At 38.6% G+C, this 19,149-nt stretch overlaps 1 protein-coding gene across 2 annotated transcripts in view; it reads right to left on the reverse strand.

Moving 5' to 3' along the window:
* DCDC1 (doublecortin domain containing 1) overlaps positions 1 to 19,149 on the reverse strand; it is a 352,665-nt gene that overhangs the window by 173,066 nt on the left and 160,450 nt on the right. For both annotated transcript variants that reach the window (XM_045825425.1, XM_045825424.1), the window contains 4 exons: positions 15,831 to 15,994; positions 12,731 to 12,856; positions 8,035 to 8,140; positions 1,165 to 1,299 (listed from right to left, as the gene is read on the reverse strand). In XM_045825425.1, the coding sequence (XP_045681381.1) occupies positions 1,165 to 1,299; positions 8,035 to 8,140; positions 12,731 to 12,856; positions 15,831 to 15,994 (531 nt within the window). The remainder of the gene's footprint in view (positions 1 to 1,164; positions 1,300 to 8,034; positions 8,141 to 12,730; positions 12,857 to 15,830; positions 15,995 to 19,149) is intronic.

Raw genomic sequence — 19,149 nt, forward strand, 5'->3', positions numbered from 1 at the left:
TATTTCACAGCACAGTGATTTGGGGTCCATCACATGTCACTTGTTATAGGTGTAACTACAGAGCTTACTAGAAATATGTATGCACAGAAAAAAAAGTGCAGTGAACTGAAAAGAGTGAAACAAATCTTCAACCTTCATACCAATTTGAAGTTTTACTCTGGGAGTAAATACCATGGGTACTATCATTAAATCAGAAACAAAATACAACTTTAAAGGGCTAGCAGTTAGAGTCTCCAGGTTGAAAGCAGATTTAAGAAATATCTCATCTAACTTCATTCTGGCTTATGACATAAAACGAATAATGTTTCTTAATGCCTTTATGACTTAATTACTCTATATGTTTGTTTTTAACTCTCTCAAGAATCTAAAAATAATGATTAGGGGCGATTTAAATATTCATCTGAGAAAATAGTTTCAACCTCCTGCCCCTCACAGTAAACTAACAGCAACCATCTTGCCTGCATGACTCTGTGCCCACAGAAGGATTACGAAGAAGCAAAAATAGTCCATAGTAAGGAGACTGAGGGAGACACAGGCGGGAGAGATACAAGCTGCACCATCTCTTTCCAGGCATATATATTTGGTGGCAAATGCAAACATATTTCAATAGTAAGGGGGAGGAGAGAGCAATTATATGTTCTCAATTTAAATAATATCCAAAAGTAAAATAATAAAGTAAAAAATTAAATAGTGCCAATACACAGGTACAAATGTGTTAGGCGTTGTTCACATTTTATACTCAGGGATTTCTTCTACAACTGTCCTTATAAAAGCCACATGCTATCATTAGCACCTGGTGGCACTAATCCACCAGGCCCCATGAAGCACAACAGAGAAGACTGAGAGTGAAAGCAAATGACATTCAGACAAATCCCATGAAAACGGCGAGTCTGTGGACTATACATACACTCCATACTGGGTCTAAGGGTACTCTGGAGTACGAACCAATCTGCACATCTGAAAGTGAACAGAGCGCTCACATGGGGTCCACAGAATTCCTCCGCACTAGACAAACCAAGTGCAGAGAAGTAGCATTTGTAACGGCCAACAATTTATCATGCTTTCACTGCGTGCTTGTGCGCGTGCGCGAAGGGCACTGGAGCACACGGTGAGCCGGTCGGTGAGCACGGGAGTCCCTCAGGGAGAGCAGACGCTCTTGGGTACCTTCGTGATCAGCCACACGCTGGCTGCAGGCCACAGTGTCGACAGCACTGCCTGACATCTGCTGCTGTCTTCACTGCTCCAGGAACCCCACTTTCCAACAGAAACCGAGGCATGGAGGACAATATTGGGGTCCACCTGCACCATGAGAACAAGTATGCATTTTTAGAGTATAGTCTGAAAGTCAACTTTTCTCAATACACTTACCCAGAATAAGTTATCCTAGAACACCATGTTTTTGATTGGGAAGGGCTCTTTCAAAACAGTTGTGCTCAATCCCATTTGATTTAATTCAATTAATAGTTGTTGAGCACTGGTTCTGCTATGCAAGACCCTTGACTGTGTGATACGGGATAGGAAACACAGGGTGGGGTAGGAGTAGGTTTACAGTTGTTTGTACAGAAAATCATACACTAATTAATAAATAATAACACAAGAATAAACTCTGTGTTTTGTGTAGTCACAACTGTGAACCTATGTTTGTCTTGCCCTGTATTTTTCCTGCCCTAAGGAAACAGCAGTAGAGGCAACAATACAGACACACACACAACTTCATGTTAATTCCATATGATTGAACATAGGTTCATTTCTGCTGCAACAAAAAGTGCAGTATCTTGAAAGAAGTCAGGCAGGAGGGGCTGAATTATAGCATATTTTAGTGGCATTGATCTGGCAAGGGTAGACATAATGGATCACAGGATGGAGACACCAAAGGCTAGGAGAACAGCTGGGAGTCCACACAGTCTCCTAAGAATAAAGGGATATGAGTTGAGACTTCAGTGATAGTTGTGCGAATGCACAGGGGGAACCTACTGGGGAGACATTTTATCTGTGTTTGTTATCAGGTTACCTATGTCAAAGGTATTATGTACCTCCTACCACTTCTCACTTAGACCTGGTTGTCAAATTAACAGGCGTTCACATTGCCTGTAGGGATTCTATTACTTCAGGTTTAATACTTTATCTCCTAACTTACATGATCACTTTCTCTGGGTAAGTTTGTAAGTACTGATACTTATTTGTATAGGATTATGGGGCCATGACAGTTTCCACTTTAAACTCAGTAGATGACATGGCTTCAATAACAATTTAAATTACTTTCTAATACTAAAAAGTCCACTCTAAAATGCTGCTAGTACTGGATACTTGTTGGGTAGAAAATAATTTTTAAAATACAAAAATTAAATGATAATTTAAAGGACAATGTTTTAAAAATGTGATGAGGCAGTAACAAAAGGGTATCACTAACATATGTGGTAATTATTCTATAATGGAAGATAGCTACTTCTCAAAACAAGAATATTTCATGTGACCTCTGTAAGTAAAACTAAAATTTTAAGAATGCAGCGACGCCGCCACAGGAGCAGATTTGACTCACAGCTCTTTGATTGTGTTTTCCCCAGTGAGCCCGTTGCGGCTGGATTCTGGAGGGGAATCCCCCACAGTTCCTGAACAACGATAAATCATCTTCTACTAATCCATCTGCCACGGGACTCAGCATTTAAAGGAGCACTCTAACCCAACCTCCTAATTTTGAGTTGCCATCCTGCTCCAACCTCTCCTCTGCAACTGGGAAGAAGATTGTTTTGACTGGAATCAGGCAGACAGGAGAGACACACTGCCAACTGCTTCTTTGTGCAGCACCTGCTGCCAGCGCCTACGTTCTTGTTATCTCCGCAACATGGTCTAATCTTTTAACAGTTGGCTTATTGGTGAAGAGCGAAGGGGTCCTTTGTGTCTGCCTTGGGTTGGCACCCAGTATTAACACCATGCTGTTCTCTGGGAGAGATTTTGCTGGACAGTTCCCAAGTGATTCTACACAGACCAGACAGCCGGGGCCACTCCCCAGCTTCATTTCGTGTTATAGAAAAAAAAAAAAAACAATCTGGCTAAGACTGAGGTTCTGATACTCTTAAAACTGACAATGGTTGTTAAATTTCTCTTTATGACTTGACCTTTGTCTTTTAAATTTAGTCTGATGGTTTAGCTTTGGACTAAACATTTAAAAAGGTTGGGAAAATTTTAAAAACTGAAAACTGGAATTCAGAAAAACAAAAGAGTTCTGACAAACTGCAACATTGTATGTTCTGTATATGTGTGTGTGGTGCACCTGTGCACATGTGTGTGTGTGCATGTTTGGGTGTGTGTATAAAACATTTACGTTGATACTGTTTTCTAAATATGTGCCCTCTTACATGTGATTAGAAAGTCATTTTTAAGTACCACTGAGTATCAAATCAGGAAATTCTCTTTCATTCTTTTGAATTACCTATATACAGGGTGGGGCAGAAGTCATGCCTGCCTGAGTGTGGTTGGTAGGGCAATAATATGGGTGTAATGATTTATGGTTTAAATTTGAACATTTCACTTAAAATGTCACATGGTGGGCTTGCATGTGATATTGTTATATTATAGAGTTACACGCTTATGGTTTTGTAATAAAAGGCTTTGTAATAAAAGGGGGCATTGTTTTGCCAAACCCTGTACATAGCTCCCTTTCATGACCACCGTGACACTGCTTGTCCAAATGAACTGCTGATAAAAACGATGCATACGCATGGTGTGTCAGGTAAAACTTCTTGTTTAATTTTCTCTTTCCAAATCACTGATGAAATGGGAGTAGCCTTTCATATTCCTGTGCAGAATCAAAACACTAAGGGAACCACTTGTCTTTTCTCACCGATTTACTGAGAGACAAAGCACAGAACAATAAAATTTTTCTTGAATAAAGAAGCTCATGTATCAATCACAACCTTCATTCTAAATAAGTTGTTTATTACATAAAAACTTTATACAATTTTATACTCTTGATAGAGAATTTAGAGCCAAATTAAATCACTTGCTAAAGTAAATCACAACTACAAGAAATATTCTAAAATCCCTTTCCTCCTGCCTCTGATTTTTGATTTTTGATTTTGATCTCTGATCTAGAGCCCGTCAACCTGCCCCTCTTCTAAGGCCAAAAAATGAGAAAGTTTGAAAGCAGAAAATATCAATGAGCACATAATTATGCAACCGAATAAGGCAACTTCAAAATCTAGGTAAGTGACCCTTAAACAGCTTCCATAGTCCAAAAATATGGAAGAGACTTGGGATTTCATTTAATTTCATTTCCTGTGTCCTATTCTAATGGCAATCAGTTCAAAATGTAAATTAATTTTTTTTTATTTTCCACAGTGTAAGTTATTTGTAGAAAATGCTCTTCCTCAGTGACTTGCTCCCCAAAGAAATAGGACAGCAAAGAATTGTTTGCCTTTTCCCAGCCTCCTCTGCAACATGCAGAATAACATATTCTGCTAGCATCCGTGACTGCTGAATTTACAAGTGAACTTGTAACAAGTATGCCCTCGTTCTAGAATTATAACTTGGTATTTTTCTTGTTCTTGCCATACTGAAGCTTGTCTTTAATGTTCTGATAAAATCTGATCATACCAAAAGGCTAGAATCAAAATAAGTTTCCTTTTCGTTTTGGCAAAATATAAACCTGCCAAACTCCAGAGAGTCTGTTTCTCTGCTATATCTTCCCATAACCAGTCACCCCTCAAGTTATTCTTCTCATGAATTTTTTCTTTTACATTAACTACCACGAAGTTTAAATCTCATCCATTTCATGGAAACATATAATTTTATTGCCCTTAAACTGGGGCAATCTAAAAATTCCACCAATTTAAGTAACAATAGAGAACTGTTGAAAGATGCATTTGCCAAGCTGGCCATTGTAGTCGATTCCAACTCTTTTTCTGAAATGGATAAAAGAGCAACAGGTTGTAATTGTCAGGGTTATAGCTGTCTCCCACATCACTAACAGGGATTACATGTTCCAAATTTTTCTCTGTAGGAAAGGTTTTACTTGTCAATAAGAGATTTGAACAAACAGTAAGGGGTTGGGCACCGATATTTCTATCTCAAGCCAATTTCAAAACACACCCACCAAGAATATCGGCTTTTACCTCCCTCCCTCCTCCCCCTGTTGTAATCCTCTTAGTGTGCCTTCTTCACTCAGTGAGCATCAAGATTCTACCACAAAATGCCCTGTATATTACTATTTTGGTTGGACTGAAATTTTATTCAAAGCCAATTTCTTCTTCCGAAAATACAACAGTGTACAAACTTTTATTTAAGATGGGTGTTTTCTCACTAGAACCATTTAATAGTGATGCAATTACTGTGGATTATTCTATCCACATAATTATTTTATCATTTTTCAGCATACGAAAAATATAGCTTTCTTTTAAAGTCCTACTTTGGCTTAAAATCAAAGAGAGAAGGCTCCTGTGGGTTCTTTTCCTGTAATAACTCTTTCCCCCACCAGGTTTAAGCTGGTTTCTGTTGAATGAGTTAATTAACTAGAGAATTCAATTCCACTGAGCTGGACCTGAGCATGTAGATATTTCAGCGGAGATAAAGATGATCAGAACACCCCTTGCCCTGAAGGGATCTCTTGTCTGGCAGGAAGGATAAGACAAGGACCTCCTGCGGTCTTCCTAACACAGGATCACATCAGATCCTGCCTCTGCATGATATTTACAATACCCCCTTGTTTTCTACAGAACAAGACCCAGAATCCCTAACATTGAATTAAGACCTTCTATGATCTGATCTCAACATTGTCAGTGGAACCTACCACTCTTCCCTTTTTACCCCAATGTGACCTCAAATAGACCTAACCTTGAGCACCAATTGAGAGTCACACACGCACAAAAATGCTGTAAGAGGAACAGCATCAACTTCAATGGTCTTATAAATGGTACAGAATAGATGCATTGGGGGTACCAAGGCCAGAAACAGCCTATTGGTTTGGGGGTGGGGGTGGGGCAGAGAAAAATTTTATGAAGCAGACACAAATCAGATAAGGCTAGAAAGATGGGCAGGGTGTCAATAAGCATTTAATGAATGCCAACCATATGCCAGGCTGCGTGCTAGAATATGGCACGAGGGTGAAAGAGAAGGCTGGGGGTGGCGGCAAAGAAAGAGGGGTTGAACTCCAGGCAGAGGGACCCATGTGGGCAGAACAGCAGAAATCAGGCAGTGCTCTTGGAACACAGCAAACGAACACTCTGGCTTGGCTAACACACAACGCGTCAGATAGCAGAAAGCCTTGTAAGACAGGCTACAGCTAAACTTTAAAAATCACTCATCAAAAATGCGTTGTGCACTTGCCCCACACTGGAGACTTTGTGCCCGCACTGCAGAGGACAAGGATGAATACGACAGGACCTCTGCATCTGGGCACTCCTCAGTTTAAAGGAGGAGACAGACACAAAGGCAAATAAATGCCTAGAGCAAAAGCCAAACTCTGAGAACAATTTTCAAAGGACGAAAAGGAATTCTGAGAATACAAGGTAATTTGAGGTTAATGCTCTCTGGAGGATCTCAGAAGGTGTCATGGGAGAAGAGGAAGTTGAATAAAGCCATAATGCAAACAAATACAATGATGGGGGCACTTCCTAGGCAAACGACAACCCATGCCATGGCACAAGTGTCCCAAAGTGAGAAGCGTGTACTGGAACACAGTTCATTAGCTCTGACTGCAGTGTACGGCACGAAGAAGATCAAGAAGAGAAGACTGAAAAGGCAGACTGGGAGTGGGGGAAGGAGAACCGTGGGTGTCAGTGAAAGCCAGATGAGGATATGCAATGCCAGGAGGCAACAGCCAGGCATACAAGTTTTTTTGAGCAAGAAAATAATGTTACAGTGAAAACCAACAAAGGAATGTCAACAGGGTCATAACTATGGTAAATAAATCTGAATGTCAGATGAATATAAAGTCATTAATTATTGGTGCACCATTCAACGTACATTTATTTTCTAAATTTGCTCAAAATAGACCTTTCCTTTATGTGCCAGTTTATCAAATCTTTGTTTTCTTGTACGACTATTTTGGTTGGACTGAAATTTAATCCAAAACTGATTACTTCTTCCAAAAATACAACAGTCTACACACTTTTTAATTACACTATTTAGATATTTATACTATTATAAATAGTAAATATAAATAATAAAAATAATTATACTATTTAGATATGTATGCACCTTGAAACAACTAATATTTTCACTATAAATTTTGACATAATAGACTGAATGGGCAACAAGGTAAAAAAAAAGTTCAGGACAATGCGTTTCTTACACTTTCTCTTGGAAATACAGGACCCAGACCAGTTAACAGGAAGTCCTGTGTTCTGTGGTAGCCCTGTTTCTTCAGGTGGGTTCGGTTTTGATTCCGTGAGATCAAAAACTAAAGCTGATGTAGCTGAACTGAACAACCCTACACAGTTCCCCAGAGGAGAAAAACAAAACAATTATTTATTTTTTGTAGACATGTTTAAAGTGCTTTTCATGGCTCAGGTAGAGGACAAAATTCTTCATTGTTAAGATCCTAAGGAGAAATTAATAAATAGGCCTTCTGCATGGGCTTGTCATGGACTGGGTTTTCTGAGGAACTCATGTTCCTCAGATGCGCTGACCCACAGAGCAAATAATCAGATCCTAAAGCATAGAGGTAAGATCCATCTTAGAGACTTTCTTAAATAACTCAAAATTATTATTAACATAGTAGTTGTAAAGAAAATATGCTAAAAATCATACTTGAATGACACAATTCAGGTAGAATGTTTTTCAAGTAGGAATGCTATTTATTTTAACTGGAATATTTTTATTGTTGTTCTATTACAGCTGTCCCAACTTCCCCCCGCTGCTCTCCCCTGCCCTGCCCACTCCCCCACTTCCACAGTCAATCCCCAGTAATACCCACCCCGACAGTTGTAAAATAATTCAGTTTTCAAAAACTTTAACAAATATCTACTCAATCACCATGTATTGACTGACAGCCCAATACCTAAAATACCCACATTAACTACAACATGTAATTCTGACCTTGTTTTGTAGGAAATGGCTCTCCAAGTCCACCTTTTCAAATTGATCAGGTATCTGTTGACTGCTGGTATTAAAATTCACTGGAAATCCTTCACAAACTTCCCAACTAAGAAAAGTAAAACATGTGATTAATTTTGCTAGAAAAAATGTAATTAGATTACTCTTTAACCTACTAGCATAATAATTTATGCACTTTATATTCTACTAGTGAGAGAAAAATCAACATAGAGTTCATAATCTTTTTACACAAAACAAATTAAAGTGTTTTGGTATCTATAATTGGGGAAGAAAGGCTTTAAATTTTTATGTTGCAATTATTTATAACATTGGGGAATTCCATACCTAATTAATTATTAACAGAACAAAGAAAAAACTGATTTTTATTCTTACAGAATCACTCGTAGTTGAGGCCATTTTCACTGTTACATTTATAGTCTGAATACAATGGATTATGTATGAAATAAGTAAAGTAAACATAAGTAATGTTTACTTATACAATATACAACAATAGTTGTGTTAAGCATGTTAGCTCGGTATTTTTAAGAATGTCTTAAGAGGAACCACAAAGGATTGCCGGTCAAGATGGAGGCACAGGTAAACACAGCTCGCCTAGTCATACAACCACAGTAAAAATTACAACTAAATTACAAAATGTCACCCAGAATCATCAGAAAATTGAGTACAGAAGTCCAACAGCCAAAGAATTAAAGAGGTCACATTCATTCAGATGGGTAGCAGGGGTGGAGATATGGAGACACAGAGACATGAAATGGACGGTCCCACACCCATGTGTGGTGGGTAAAAACTGGGGAGGATATCTCCTGAGTGAGGGATCCCAGCACCACCCCAGACCACCCAGCCTGGGGTTCCAGTGCCAGAAAGATAAGTCCCTATAACTCCTTGCTGTAAAATCCAGTGGGGGCTGGGGCAGTGAAAGAAACTGTGGGTTTCCCAGGTGTATCTTCTTAAAGGGCCCTTCTTAGGATTTATGCAGACTCACTCCCTCTAGACTGCAACACCAGGGCAGCAGCTTGAAGGGCACCAGTGGCACAGGGCAAGAAGCTGAAATGTTTAGCACCAGGGTGAGTGCCGGGGGAACAGCTTCCTCCCAGACAAAACTCCAGAGGCCAGGTGGCACCACTGTTCCCTTTCTGAGCCCTCCCCAAACATGGCCACTGAGCAGCAACACCATATTGGAGACTCTATCATCCTGGGTCATGAGGGTTGCCCCACCCTGGCAATTACCTAAGGCTCTGCCCAATCCAATTTACCGTTGCACTTTTCTACATTAGACCACACTACTAAGACAGGGAGTCAAAGCAACTCTACCTAATACATAGAAACAAACACAGGGAGGCTGCCAAGATAAGGAGGGCCAAAATATGGGCCAAAATATGGCCCATATGAAAGAACAGAACAAAACTCCAGAAAAAGAACTGAGCAAAGTGTAAATAAGCAATCTATCAGATGCAGAGTTAAAAACAATGGTTATTAGGATGCCCAAGGAACTCACTGGGTACTTCAACGTCATAAAAAAGACCCAGGCAGAAATAAAAGTTACACTAAGTGAAACAAAGAAAAATTTACAAGGAATCAACAGTGGAATGGATGAAGCTGAGAATCAAATCAATGATTTGGAGCACAAGGAAGAAAAAAAAATTCAATCTGAACAGCAAATAGAGGAAAAAATCCAATAAACAAGGATCGGGTAAGGAGCCTCCAGGACAACTTCAAATGTACTAACATTTGAATCATATGGGTGTAAGAATGGGAAGAGAAAGAGCAAGAAAATGAAAACTTATTTGAAAAAAATAATGAAAGAAAACTTTCCTAATTTGGTAAAAGAAAGAAGACATACAAGTCCCGGAAGCACAGAAAGTCCCAAACAAGATGTATGCAAACAGGCTCACATCGACACATCATAATTAAAATGCCAAAGGTTAAAGAAAGATAAAGAGAGAATCTTAAAAGCAGCAAGAGAAAAGCAGTTAGTTTCCTACAAAAGAGTTCCCATAACTGTCACTTGATTTTTCAAAAGAAACTTCGCAGGCTGGGAGGGAATGACAAGAAGTATTCAAAGCGATGAAAAGCAAGGACCTACAACCTAGGTTATTCTATCCAGCAAAGTGCTATCATTTAGAATGAAAGAGCAGATACAGTGCTTCCCAGACAAGGTAAAGCTAAAGGAGTTCATCATCACCAACCCATTACTATATAAAATGTTAAAGGGACTTATTTAGGAAAAAGAATAAGATCAAAACTCTGAACATTAAAATGGTAATAAATTTACAACTATAAACAAATGAATCTAAAAAGCAAACAAGCAGAACAGCAACAGGATCATAGACACTGGGCTCCTCTGGATGGTTACTAACTGGGAGTGGGAAGAAGGAAAATGGGGGAAAAGGTGCAGGGACTAAGACGTACAAATTGATAGGTACAGGAGAGGCAGGAGAGAGGAGTTAAGAACAGTGTAGGAAATGGAATAGCCGAAGAACTTACGTGCATGACTCATGGACATGAACTAAGGTGGGAGACTGGCAGAGGGAAGGGGGTTATTGGGTGGCAGGGGGCAAAGGGGGAAAATTGGGACAACTGTAATAGCATAATCAATTTATATATATATAAACATGTGTAAATATATAAATTATATATACATATACATATATACACATATATACATATATATACATATATACACACATATATATACATATATATATATGAGGCAACACAGTCTAGGGAACACATGGACACAACACAACCGGGAGATGTTGGGTATCATTCTTAATTCAGCCAAGTCACTAAATTTAAAAGTGAGCCCATCCCTCCCTATCCTGAAGAAAGTTACTTGGCTCAGTGTTGATACATTAAGACACGCCACAAAGCATACTGCTATTCAACAGGAAATGGTTCTGGGGATGGTAATAGTATTTTTATAATACTCTGAGAAATATAAATAGGAGTATGATTTCAAATGGTCTCTTTAGAGTACAGAAAGAAAATTCAGATGGGACCCAGTATTAAGTAAATTATCTTCAAACTGTTTGTGTTCAGTAAGGGCAGTTTCTTTCTTGTTTTTTTTTAAGATTTTATTTATTTTTAGGGGAAGGGAAGGGAAGGAGGGAGAGAGAGAGAGAGAGAGAGAGAGAGAGAGAGAGAGAGAGAGAGAGAGAGAAAGAGAGAAACATCAATGTGCGGTTGCTGGGGGTTATGGCCTGCAACCCAGGAATGTACCCTGGCTGGGAATCGAAAGGGCAGTTTCATATTGTTCTTAAAGAGCGAGCTCTAATGTGAATCCACTGAGTAAAACAATAGTTACTGTACCTAGGAAGTAAAATTAAGAAGGAATTAATGAGTTCAAAATTAAACTCTTAGCTAAAAATAGAAGGGTAAAGGTTTAGACAAATTTAACAGCTTGGAGAAAGATGATTGTGCATGAAATAAATCTCATAAATGGAAATGCCCTCAATAAAAGAATGCTGATGAGTTATTTTCTATCGATAAAGAAAAAGAGAACAGGACAAAACAGATTCAAATCTTGCCTGAAGAGTGACAGAAAAGTGACAGTCACTGGGTGACAGAGGTGTGGCTTAACCCACTGCCAAGGAACACCGATGACTCTGTCTTTATGGACATGCTTAGCAGGAGGTTGACACTAGACCGAGCGACCTCATCGGACTGCCTTTGGTTTTCAGGACCTGCCCTCTACTTCCGTCTTTTCACCTACATCTTAAGGAAAGTTGTAATGTGTTCAATTTAAAAATATTAAAGCTAGATAGGACTTCATAGATAGATCACATAAGCCTCCATAAAATTCATTTAATTCAAACAAAATTAAATATTCAGCTCCTCAGTCACATTAGTCATATTTCAAGTTCTCAACCGTCACAAAGTACGTTTCATCATCACAGAATGTTCTCTTGGACAGGATAGTGATTGAACCCTCGGTGCTTAGGAGAGGAAGTCTGGGTTAAAATCTTGGCTCTGCCACGTGCCAGTTGTGTGACTGGGCAAATTTCTTTGCCCTTCTGTGCCTCAGTCTCTGTCTCTATAAAATGGACCAATAATGGAATAACAGGTAATGATGTAATTAAAATAATTGTTTTGAGGATGAAATAGGTCCTTGCCCAATTCGTTTAGAACTGTGCCTGGACTACGGTCACCACTCAGCAAATGCTGGGTTTTATTCTTTGCAGAGAAGAAACTGCCACCCATTTGTTCATGGACAGTCACAGGCAGATACGGGGCACGATGCCTAGACCCCCAACCCCTGCTTTTCTTCTCATGACCCCGCAAAGCTCCAGCACAACGCTTTTACTTTTCATCACCGAATGAGACCCTTAAGTATGTGGGCTCATATGAGTAAACACATCATTTAATATTTTAATGGTTCCATACAAAACTATTTAGAAACACCTACTAAAACCAGTTTCTACATTTCAAATAAAATTATTACCTCTGCAAAGCAGAAACTTTAATCTGTTCATTGCCCCGTCTGATTTTAAAAACTCAAGGAAAGTTAATGGTAAGGATTTTAGGCACTAGCTCATTATATCATAAAATGAGTCAATAAAATAAATCATTGCTTATGTAAGAAGATTCAAAGAACATCTTGTAGGGTTTCAATCTCTCACTCTGCAAAACCTGAATGTAGGTGATCCAGGTTACTTTAACCCAGCAAGTGTTCATTTACTTGTCACATCCGGGTAGCAGAGCAGCACTCGGATCCAAGACGGTTTTATATGCGATTGTGATGCCATCTCTGGCAAATGCAGCCACCTGGTCAAAGGTCAGGCTCAAAACAGTGTTCAGTGGAGATCTAGGAAATAAAAAAAATTTTAAAAAGCTATCTGCAAAATTATGCAAACACTTGAGTTTTGAGCACAAATAAATAAAACAATCAGGATTTAATAAAATCCCAAAACCTAAAATGCACATTTTACTTTATTTTGCCGATTTATAATATGCTAAGTATAGTTGCAACACATGATGTATTTTAAAATAATTTCAATAATAAAATGAAAAGTATTTCATGGAGAGAAACAACCAATTTTTCATATAATGTTCATTCCTAATAATTACATCATGTATAACTAATGATGTTCATTAGTGTATACCTACAATACAATACACCAGTAATAATCTTTGGATCTGATAATTAAGTGAAACCTTAATATTTGACTACAAACAACCAATTTTTATGGGCTCACTAAATGTTATACTAACTTGATTTTTTTATATTACATGCTGTTAAGTACATTGTTTTGGGCTAATTTAGTTATCTTAGAATTAAAATCAAATGGAAAACAGATATTAAATAAGAATGGCCACTGTGTCAAATATGAGCCATTCTTTTCTAAATTCGAGACAAAGACTTGCTGGTTAACTTTCTAATTACATGACTTACCCACATCACCTGTGTAGTATTATCGAAAATATTTAAACTGAATCTATGCATGAGAAAACACTCAGCCAAATCCAGGCTATGAGGCATTCTACAAGAAAAGTGCTGAACTGTTTAAAAAAAATCAACTTCATAAAAAACAAAATAAAAGGTTGGGGAATATTCTAGATTGAAGAGAACTAAAAAAAATAACTAAATGCAACACATGAAGCTTATCTGGATACTAAATAAAGAAAAGCTATAAAGCACATTTTGGGTAGTTTGAATATAACATATATTAGATGATATTACACTATTGTTGACTTTGTTAGACATTATAATGTGGTGATGGAAAAGAATATCCAATTCCCCAGTTATGTGGCCTGAAGCATTTAAGAGAAAAACTTTAATGATTATCTCAAATTTACCTCCAACCATTTAAAAGAGACGGAAGGAAGATAAAAGAGAGGTAAAATAAATGTAGCAAACTCTTTAAATTGTTGAACCTAGGTGAAAGATATATAGCTATTTGTACTATTCTTTCAAATTTTCTGCAGACTAAAAAGTTGGGAGAAAAATAATTAAAGGATTCAAAACAGAAGTAGATACTGGCAACATCATCTTTTGTAAATGAGTGACCTGACTCCCGTGTCAGCATATATTAGACAAGTTAGAATTACTTCCTGAAAATGAGTGCCACTTACTTAGCCCATATTGCACATTTTCTCAATATATTTTAACCTGATGGGAATAACTTTTTAAACATAAATTTTAGAAATTCCAATGGTAGCAAATAGTTTAACAGCTTCCTAGTGCTTCATATTAGTTTCAAAACCAGAAAAAGAATACATTATCCTATTAAAATGACAATAATCTACAAACAAATATACACACTATGTATTCCTCCAGCTACAATTCTCAGTTGACTTTGGAAATTTCAGATACTTAGCATCTTATTAGTTATTCCACAAATATGACCCTATTAACCAAAAATGTGTATTTGATCTTATTAAAATACAGTGTTACAGCAAACATTACAAACATCAAAATTAGTCAGTCATGCTTTCACTTTCACAATGATATTTAAGAAGAAATTATTAGACACACATTTTATTAAAGCCCTTTCTTATAATAAAATTCATTACTGTTTTCATCATGCAAAAATAATTCTCACAGTGCAATTAAATTATATTTTGGAATCTGCCTTTGGGGGAAAATACCATTCCGTTCAGATATTTTTAATTCTATAACTTACACATCCCAAGAAATTATTAAGTATTTTAATATTACTCGACTGAGACAGATGAAATAGAATTTTGTAGTATGTTACCCACAACTAATCCTACCAACTTTTTTCCCAGACCTTCATGGGTTTCTGAGTGGACTTATTTCCATACTTGAAATTTTGACTATTAGAATATATAGCAAACCCAATCAGGTCCTAGTTCTGTTTAGGCTAGTTTCATTATAATTATGATCAATTATACTCTATAAACAAAACTATTTTCCCCTATGTCCTTTATTCTGATCTATGGACACACAAAGAGCTACAAAATTAAGAGCAGACAGAAAAGTGTGTGTAGGTTTTCTGACAAGCAGTTCCGGAGTTCATCTGGATGTGTGCTGTCAAAATAGGTACAAATTTCCGAGATGTTTCAGACACAGCCCAGCTCACCAGTGCCTGTGAAATGCAGCCTTTTTCTTTTCTCGGAGACACAAATAATCTTATGCAGAAATTTACCAGTCTACAAAAACGTACACAACACTCAGCAATAGCCAGTAATTATTGTGGGATAATACAAGGCGCGTCTGAGGAATGTAACTTTGATCGGAGAGTGCTGGCAAGCTTTACCAATTTATCTTTGGCTGCCCTGTCTTTGGCACTCAAAAGGTTAAGACTTTATTTGTGAAAACATAGAGAGATAGTGGGGAATCATGTTGTCTGCAGCTTCATAAATCTTGCTTAAAATCCTTTTCAATTACCATCCATTTCTTCTTTAAAAAGGGACAAAAAATAGAGGCGTGGAAGCAGGTCAGGGCAGTGTGCGACAACGCCAGTGTGATGGGCTTGGACCCCCACAGCGTTTCCATCTGCTATCATTAAGGTGCCTACTCAGACATGAACAAATCCCACTCGCTGTGCTGACAGGCAGACTTCAAGAACTATGACAAGGCATTAAGACAGAAAAGTCAGAGAGAGAGAGAGAGATGTCATATTCTACAAACAACTCTGCATCACACACACACGCGCGCACACACACACATAAAATGCCCTGATATTTTACTGGAATTCAAAATTTTAAATAATTTTCATAAAGGGTGCTGCTACTTGGCTTCTCCGCTCTCCCTTTAAATTAGTTTGCCCCAGGAAAACCTGAGGGCAGACAGAGGATAAACACCGCGCTCCTACCTGTGTGCTTTACCAAAAGAGACCCAAATTTTTTGCTCATTCTTCAGCAAAAGTGGATTCTTAATTTCCTGGCCTTGCTCGTCGAAAAGCCGGGCTGAAGAGAAATTGAGGCCTGGCGGGTTGGGGGAAGATCCTTGAAGCCTCTGATGAATCTTGAGAAGTAACTGGGGGTGGAGGAGAATAATGAATAAGAAGAAATAACATAAAATGCAAACACCTGTAATAAACTGTTTCTACACTGAAACAAATGAAGTCCAAACAAATGGTAATTAAATTCACATACAATGTTAAAAGAAGTGTGAAATGACGGAAGCGTTTAGCTCCAGGGTAAAGTAAAGAAATGAGCACAGGCTTTTAACCAGCAGGGGGTGCCACAGGCTCGTGATTGAGCTCTGACCCTTTGGCACGGGGCCTGAAAGCAGATGTGACAGTCTTACAGGAGGAGCGTTTGGCGTCTACTCCTGGTGACGGTCCTCTTTGATATGGGTTATGCTTTTTCTGTCAGAGCTACACATTCTCTTAGGGTCCTTCCGGGGCACGTTCAAGTTTTACAATCGGCAATCTCTCCGTCCCCAGCTAACCTGGGATAACCCATGGTAGAATAATTCACCACTTATGGCACCGCAAAAATAAATAAGATTTTCAGTCTAGGTTGGTTCACTTAGAAGAACTCTTCCTGAATGCGTTTTAATTAAGGGCCCCTCAAAAGCCTGTGAGCTGCTTCAATAAGAGGTTTTCAAGTGGTGAATAAGACATAATGGAAGTGTGAAGTAGGAAATGCTGTCTTTCAGTATTTTAAATACTAGCATTGTCAGCGTTGCTTCTATCTTACCTTCAGGGTCTCTGACTCAAGATATTTCTAATTGAAGGTATATTTCAAATGAAAGTAAATCCAGCCGGACTGTGTTGCACGTGGAATTTTAAAAGACCTTTTCATTATGTTCAGCCAACTTCGTCTGAGTGTGCAGGCCTCTGCTCTTTCCTGCTCCGTGTCCCACCCTGTCCATCGCTCTGTCCCCAACCGCCCCCGCTTGGCTCACAGGCTTTCTTTTCTTCTCTCCCTTGTCAGTCCTTGTGTCTCTGACTTCCTGTTACTCTGCCATCTCAGCAGGGGTGCGCAATTGTGTGGCCTTTCCTTGCCTAGCTGCTGTTCAGGTGCCTCTTTTTTTCCCGTTCCTTCTCATAATTCCAGTTAGGCATATTGAGAAGTGGGAAATGCCAAGGCTCAGAGGAAAGAAGAGAAAGTTACAATCTCGTCATACCTGCCAGCTTCCTTCCTTATTGGCTCTAACTCTTGACCAAGGAAAATATTATCTTTGATGAGCAACTATATTCATAGAACATCTAAGAATTAGCCTTTGTCCTAATTAGAGGTATATAATTGTATCTCCAACTTTAGCAGCTTTACATTGTTCTCAAAAGCTCTATATTGACCAGATGTTTAGCCTTGAGCATCAGAAAAGCTGAAAATGATAACAAATTTTTCATTTCATTAAAGTTAATACCTCTCATCCAGCAGAGCCAAGCTCTTTGAACTAAAAACAATAATTACTATTTTCTTTACGAGTATAATAGGCAAAGATGTTGGAATAGTAAAAATCTGCATTTTTTATTGAAACCACAAACATATTTTGAAAATCTGTATATCATGTTCAGAAAATCCTACATTTACTTCTGTGTGACCTCAGCCACTGAGCTCATTTTTTGTCGCTTTGCTACTATGTTGGAAAAACATGTAATGCTGATCCTTTTAAAATCACAGTGATTTTGCTTTATAGGCATTATCTTTTTTGTAAAAGGGAAAGATATAAAAGATTTAAGACCCAATCCAGGAGAGAAACGTGTACCCAAAGGCTAGGAGTGTGTGGCGGGGAAGGGGCGGGAATACCTGTCCACTCAACCAAATTCACTTTCACTGGGGTTGAATCGCAATCTCTACCTTCTGAACTTGATGACAGACTGTGTTTCAGGTGCTTGAAGGTGAGCATTTGACAGCCTCCAGGAGGTAAGGGCCTCAGCGCCTTTCATCTCTAGGTCATTGGTTAGGGCTGGGATAGGGTGACCAAAAATTGTGCTAATCTTCACCCATTTATCTGCAAAGCTGTCATCACCAGGACTTTATTGGATAAGGATTTGTTCAGGGACCTGAGAAGAGTATGAATCATTTTAAGCTAGTGATTGAGCTGTGTGTGCACCAAGGGTGCACACAGGGGACACCTTTTGGGTGTCACCAGGGATCACCCAAAGAGCTTCACAATGCTCCTAATTCAAGTCCCCCACCCCAGATTAACCTGCACGGAGAAGCAAAGAACAGTCCATTTCAGCATGCCATAAACCAACACAAAAACTTTCTACAGAGTAACATCTTCCTGTATAAAATAATACAAATGTCATCTTCAATTTTAATATCAACCAAACAATAAAATATCCTAATGTAAAAATGAGGGGAGACAAGTAGATAATTCTATGAAGACTTTTGTATCATGGTGTTTCATACAGCCAGGGATGTGATGGCAAAAAGAAACCAGCCAAGGCTCTAGATCCTTCTCTCTCTAATGAATCAAGGTAGCATTTCCCAACTCTTCTGAAGAGACGGGCCCATACTAATGATCAGATAAGAGTCTCCTAATTCTAGGCAGTGTTTGTGACGCACTGTAAAGGCCAGGTAGTCTTTACCTGGATACTACCAGAGAGCGTGAAGACTGAGGGCGCTGTACTAAAAACAGGGGAGAAAGGAGCAAGTTCTAAACAAAAGCCAAGCAACAGAGCCCAAAACACTAGTGTGCACTGGGGCACATAACCCCAATTTGTAAACAACAGGGGTATTCAATGTCTTTTTTATGCAAGACAAAGGCCCAAAATAAAGACCCTGACTAGGTTGATTCTGCCTAAGAAACATCCCAGTTGTCTGGAAAATAGGCAAAGGTAAGCATGTCTAAGAAAAACCATCTGGACGTGCTCACAGTGAGCACAGAAGACTGAAGCTACCTGTTAGTTGCTCAGGGCCTGGGGCTTGGAAATAGTCTAGACCCAGAACACACCCTCCATTGAATATCATGTCATTTCTTTTCAAAGTATAAACAAGAGGGTGATCCTAGAGTCCAGTGTAGACACATTTCCAAATACAAGTACGATGATGGTTAAGACGGCCAAGTAAGAGGCCTGGAGTCAGTGCTATGCTGAAACTGAGAGCCTAAGGAATTCATAAGTCAAACTTGAAACTATCAGTCTTTACAGATCAGCAAATGATTGATCTTTTCCAAATAACCTTTAAATATGCACGAAGTTGGCCAAAAAGTTCACTGGTTTGTTTTTTTTT

The sequence above is a fragment of the Phyllostomus hastatus genome, unplaced genomic scaffold (genome assembly GCF_019186645.2).
Source record: "Phyllostomus hastatus isolate PE091 unplaced genomic scaffold, TTU_PhHast_1.1 phas_scaffold_585, whole genome shotgun sequence".
Taxonomy (NCBI): Eukaryota; Metazoa; Chordata; class Mammalia; order Chiroptera; family Phyllostomidae; genus Phyllostomus; species Phyllostomus hastatus.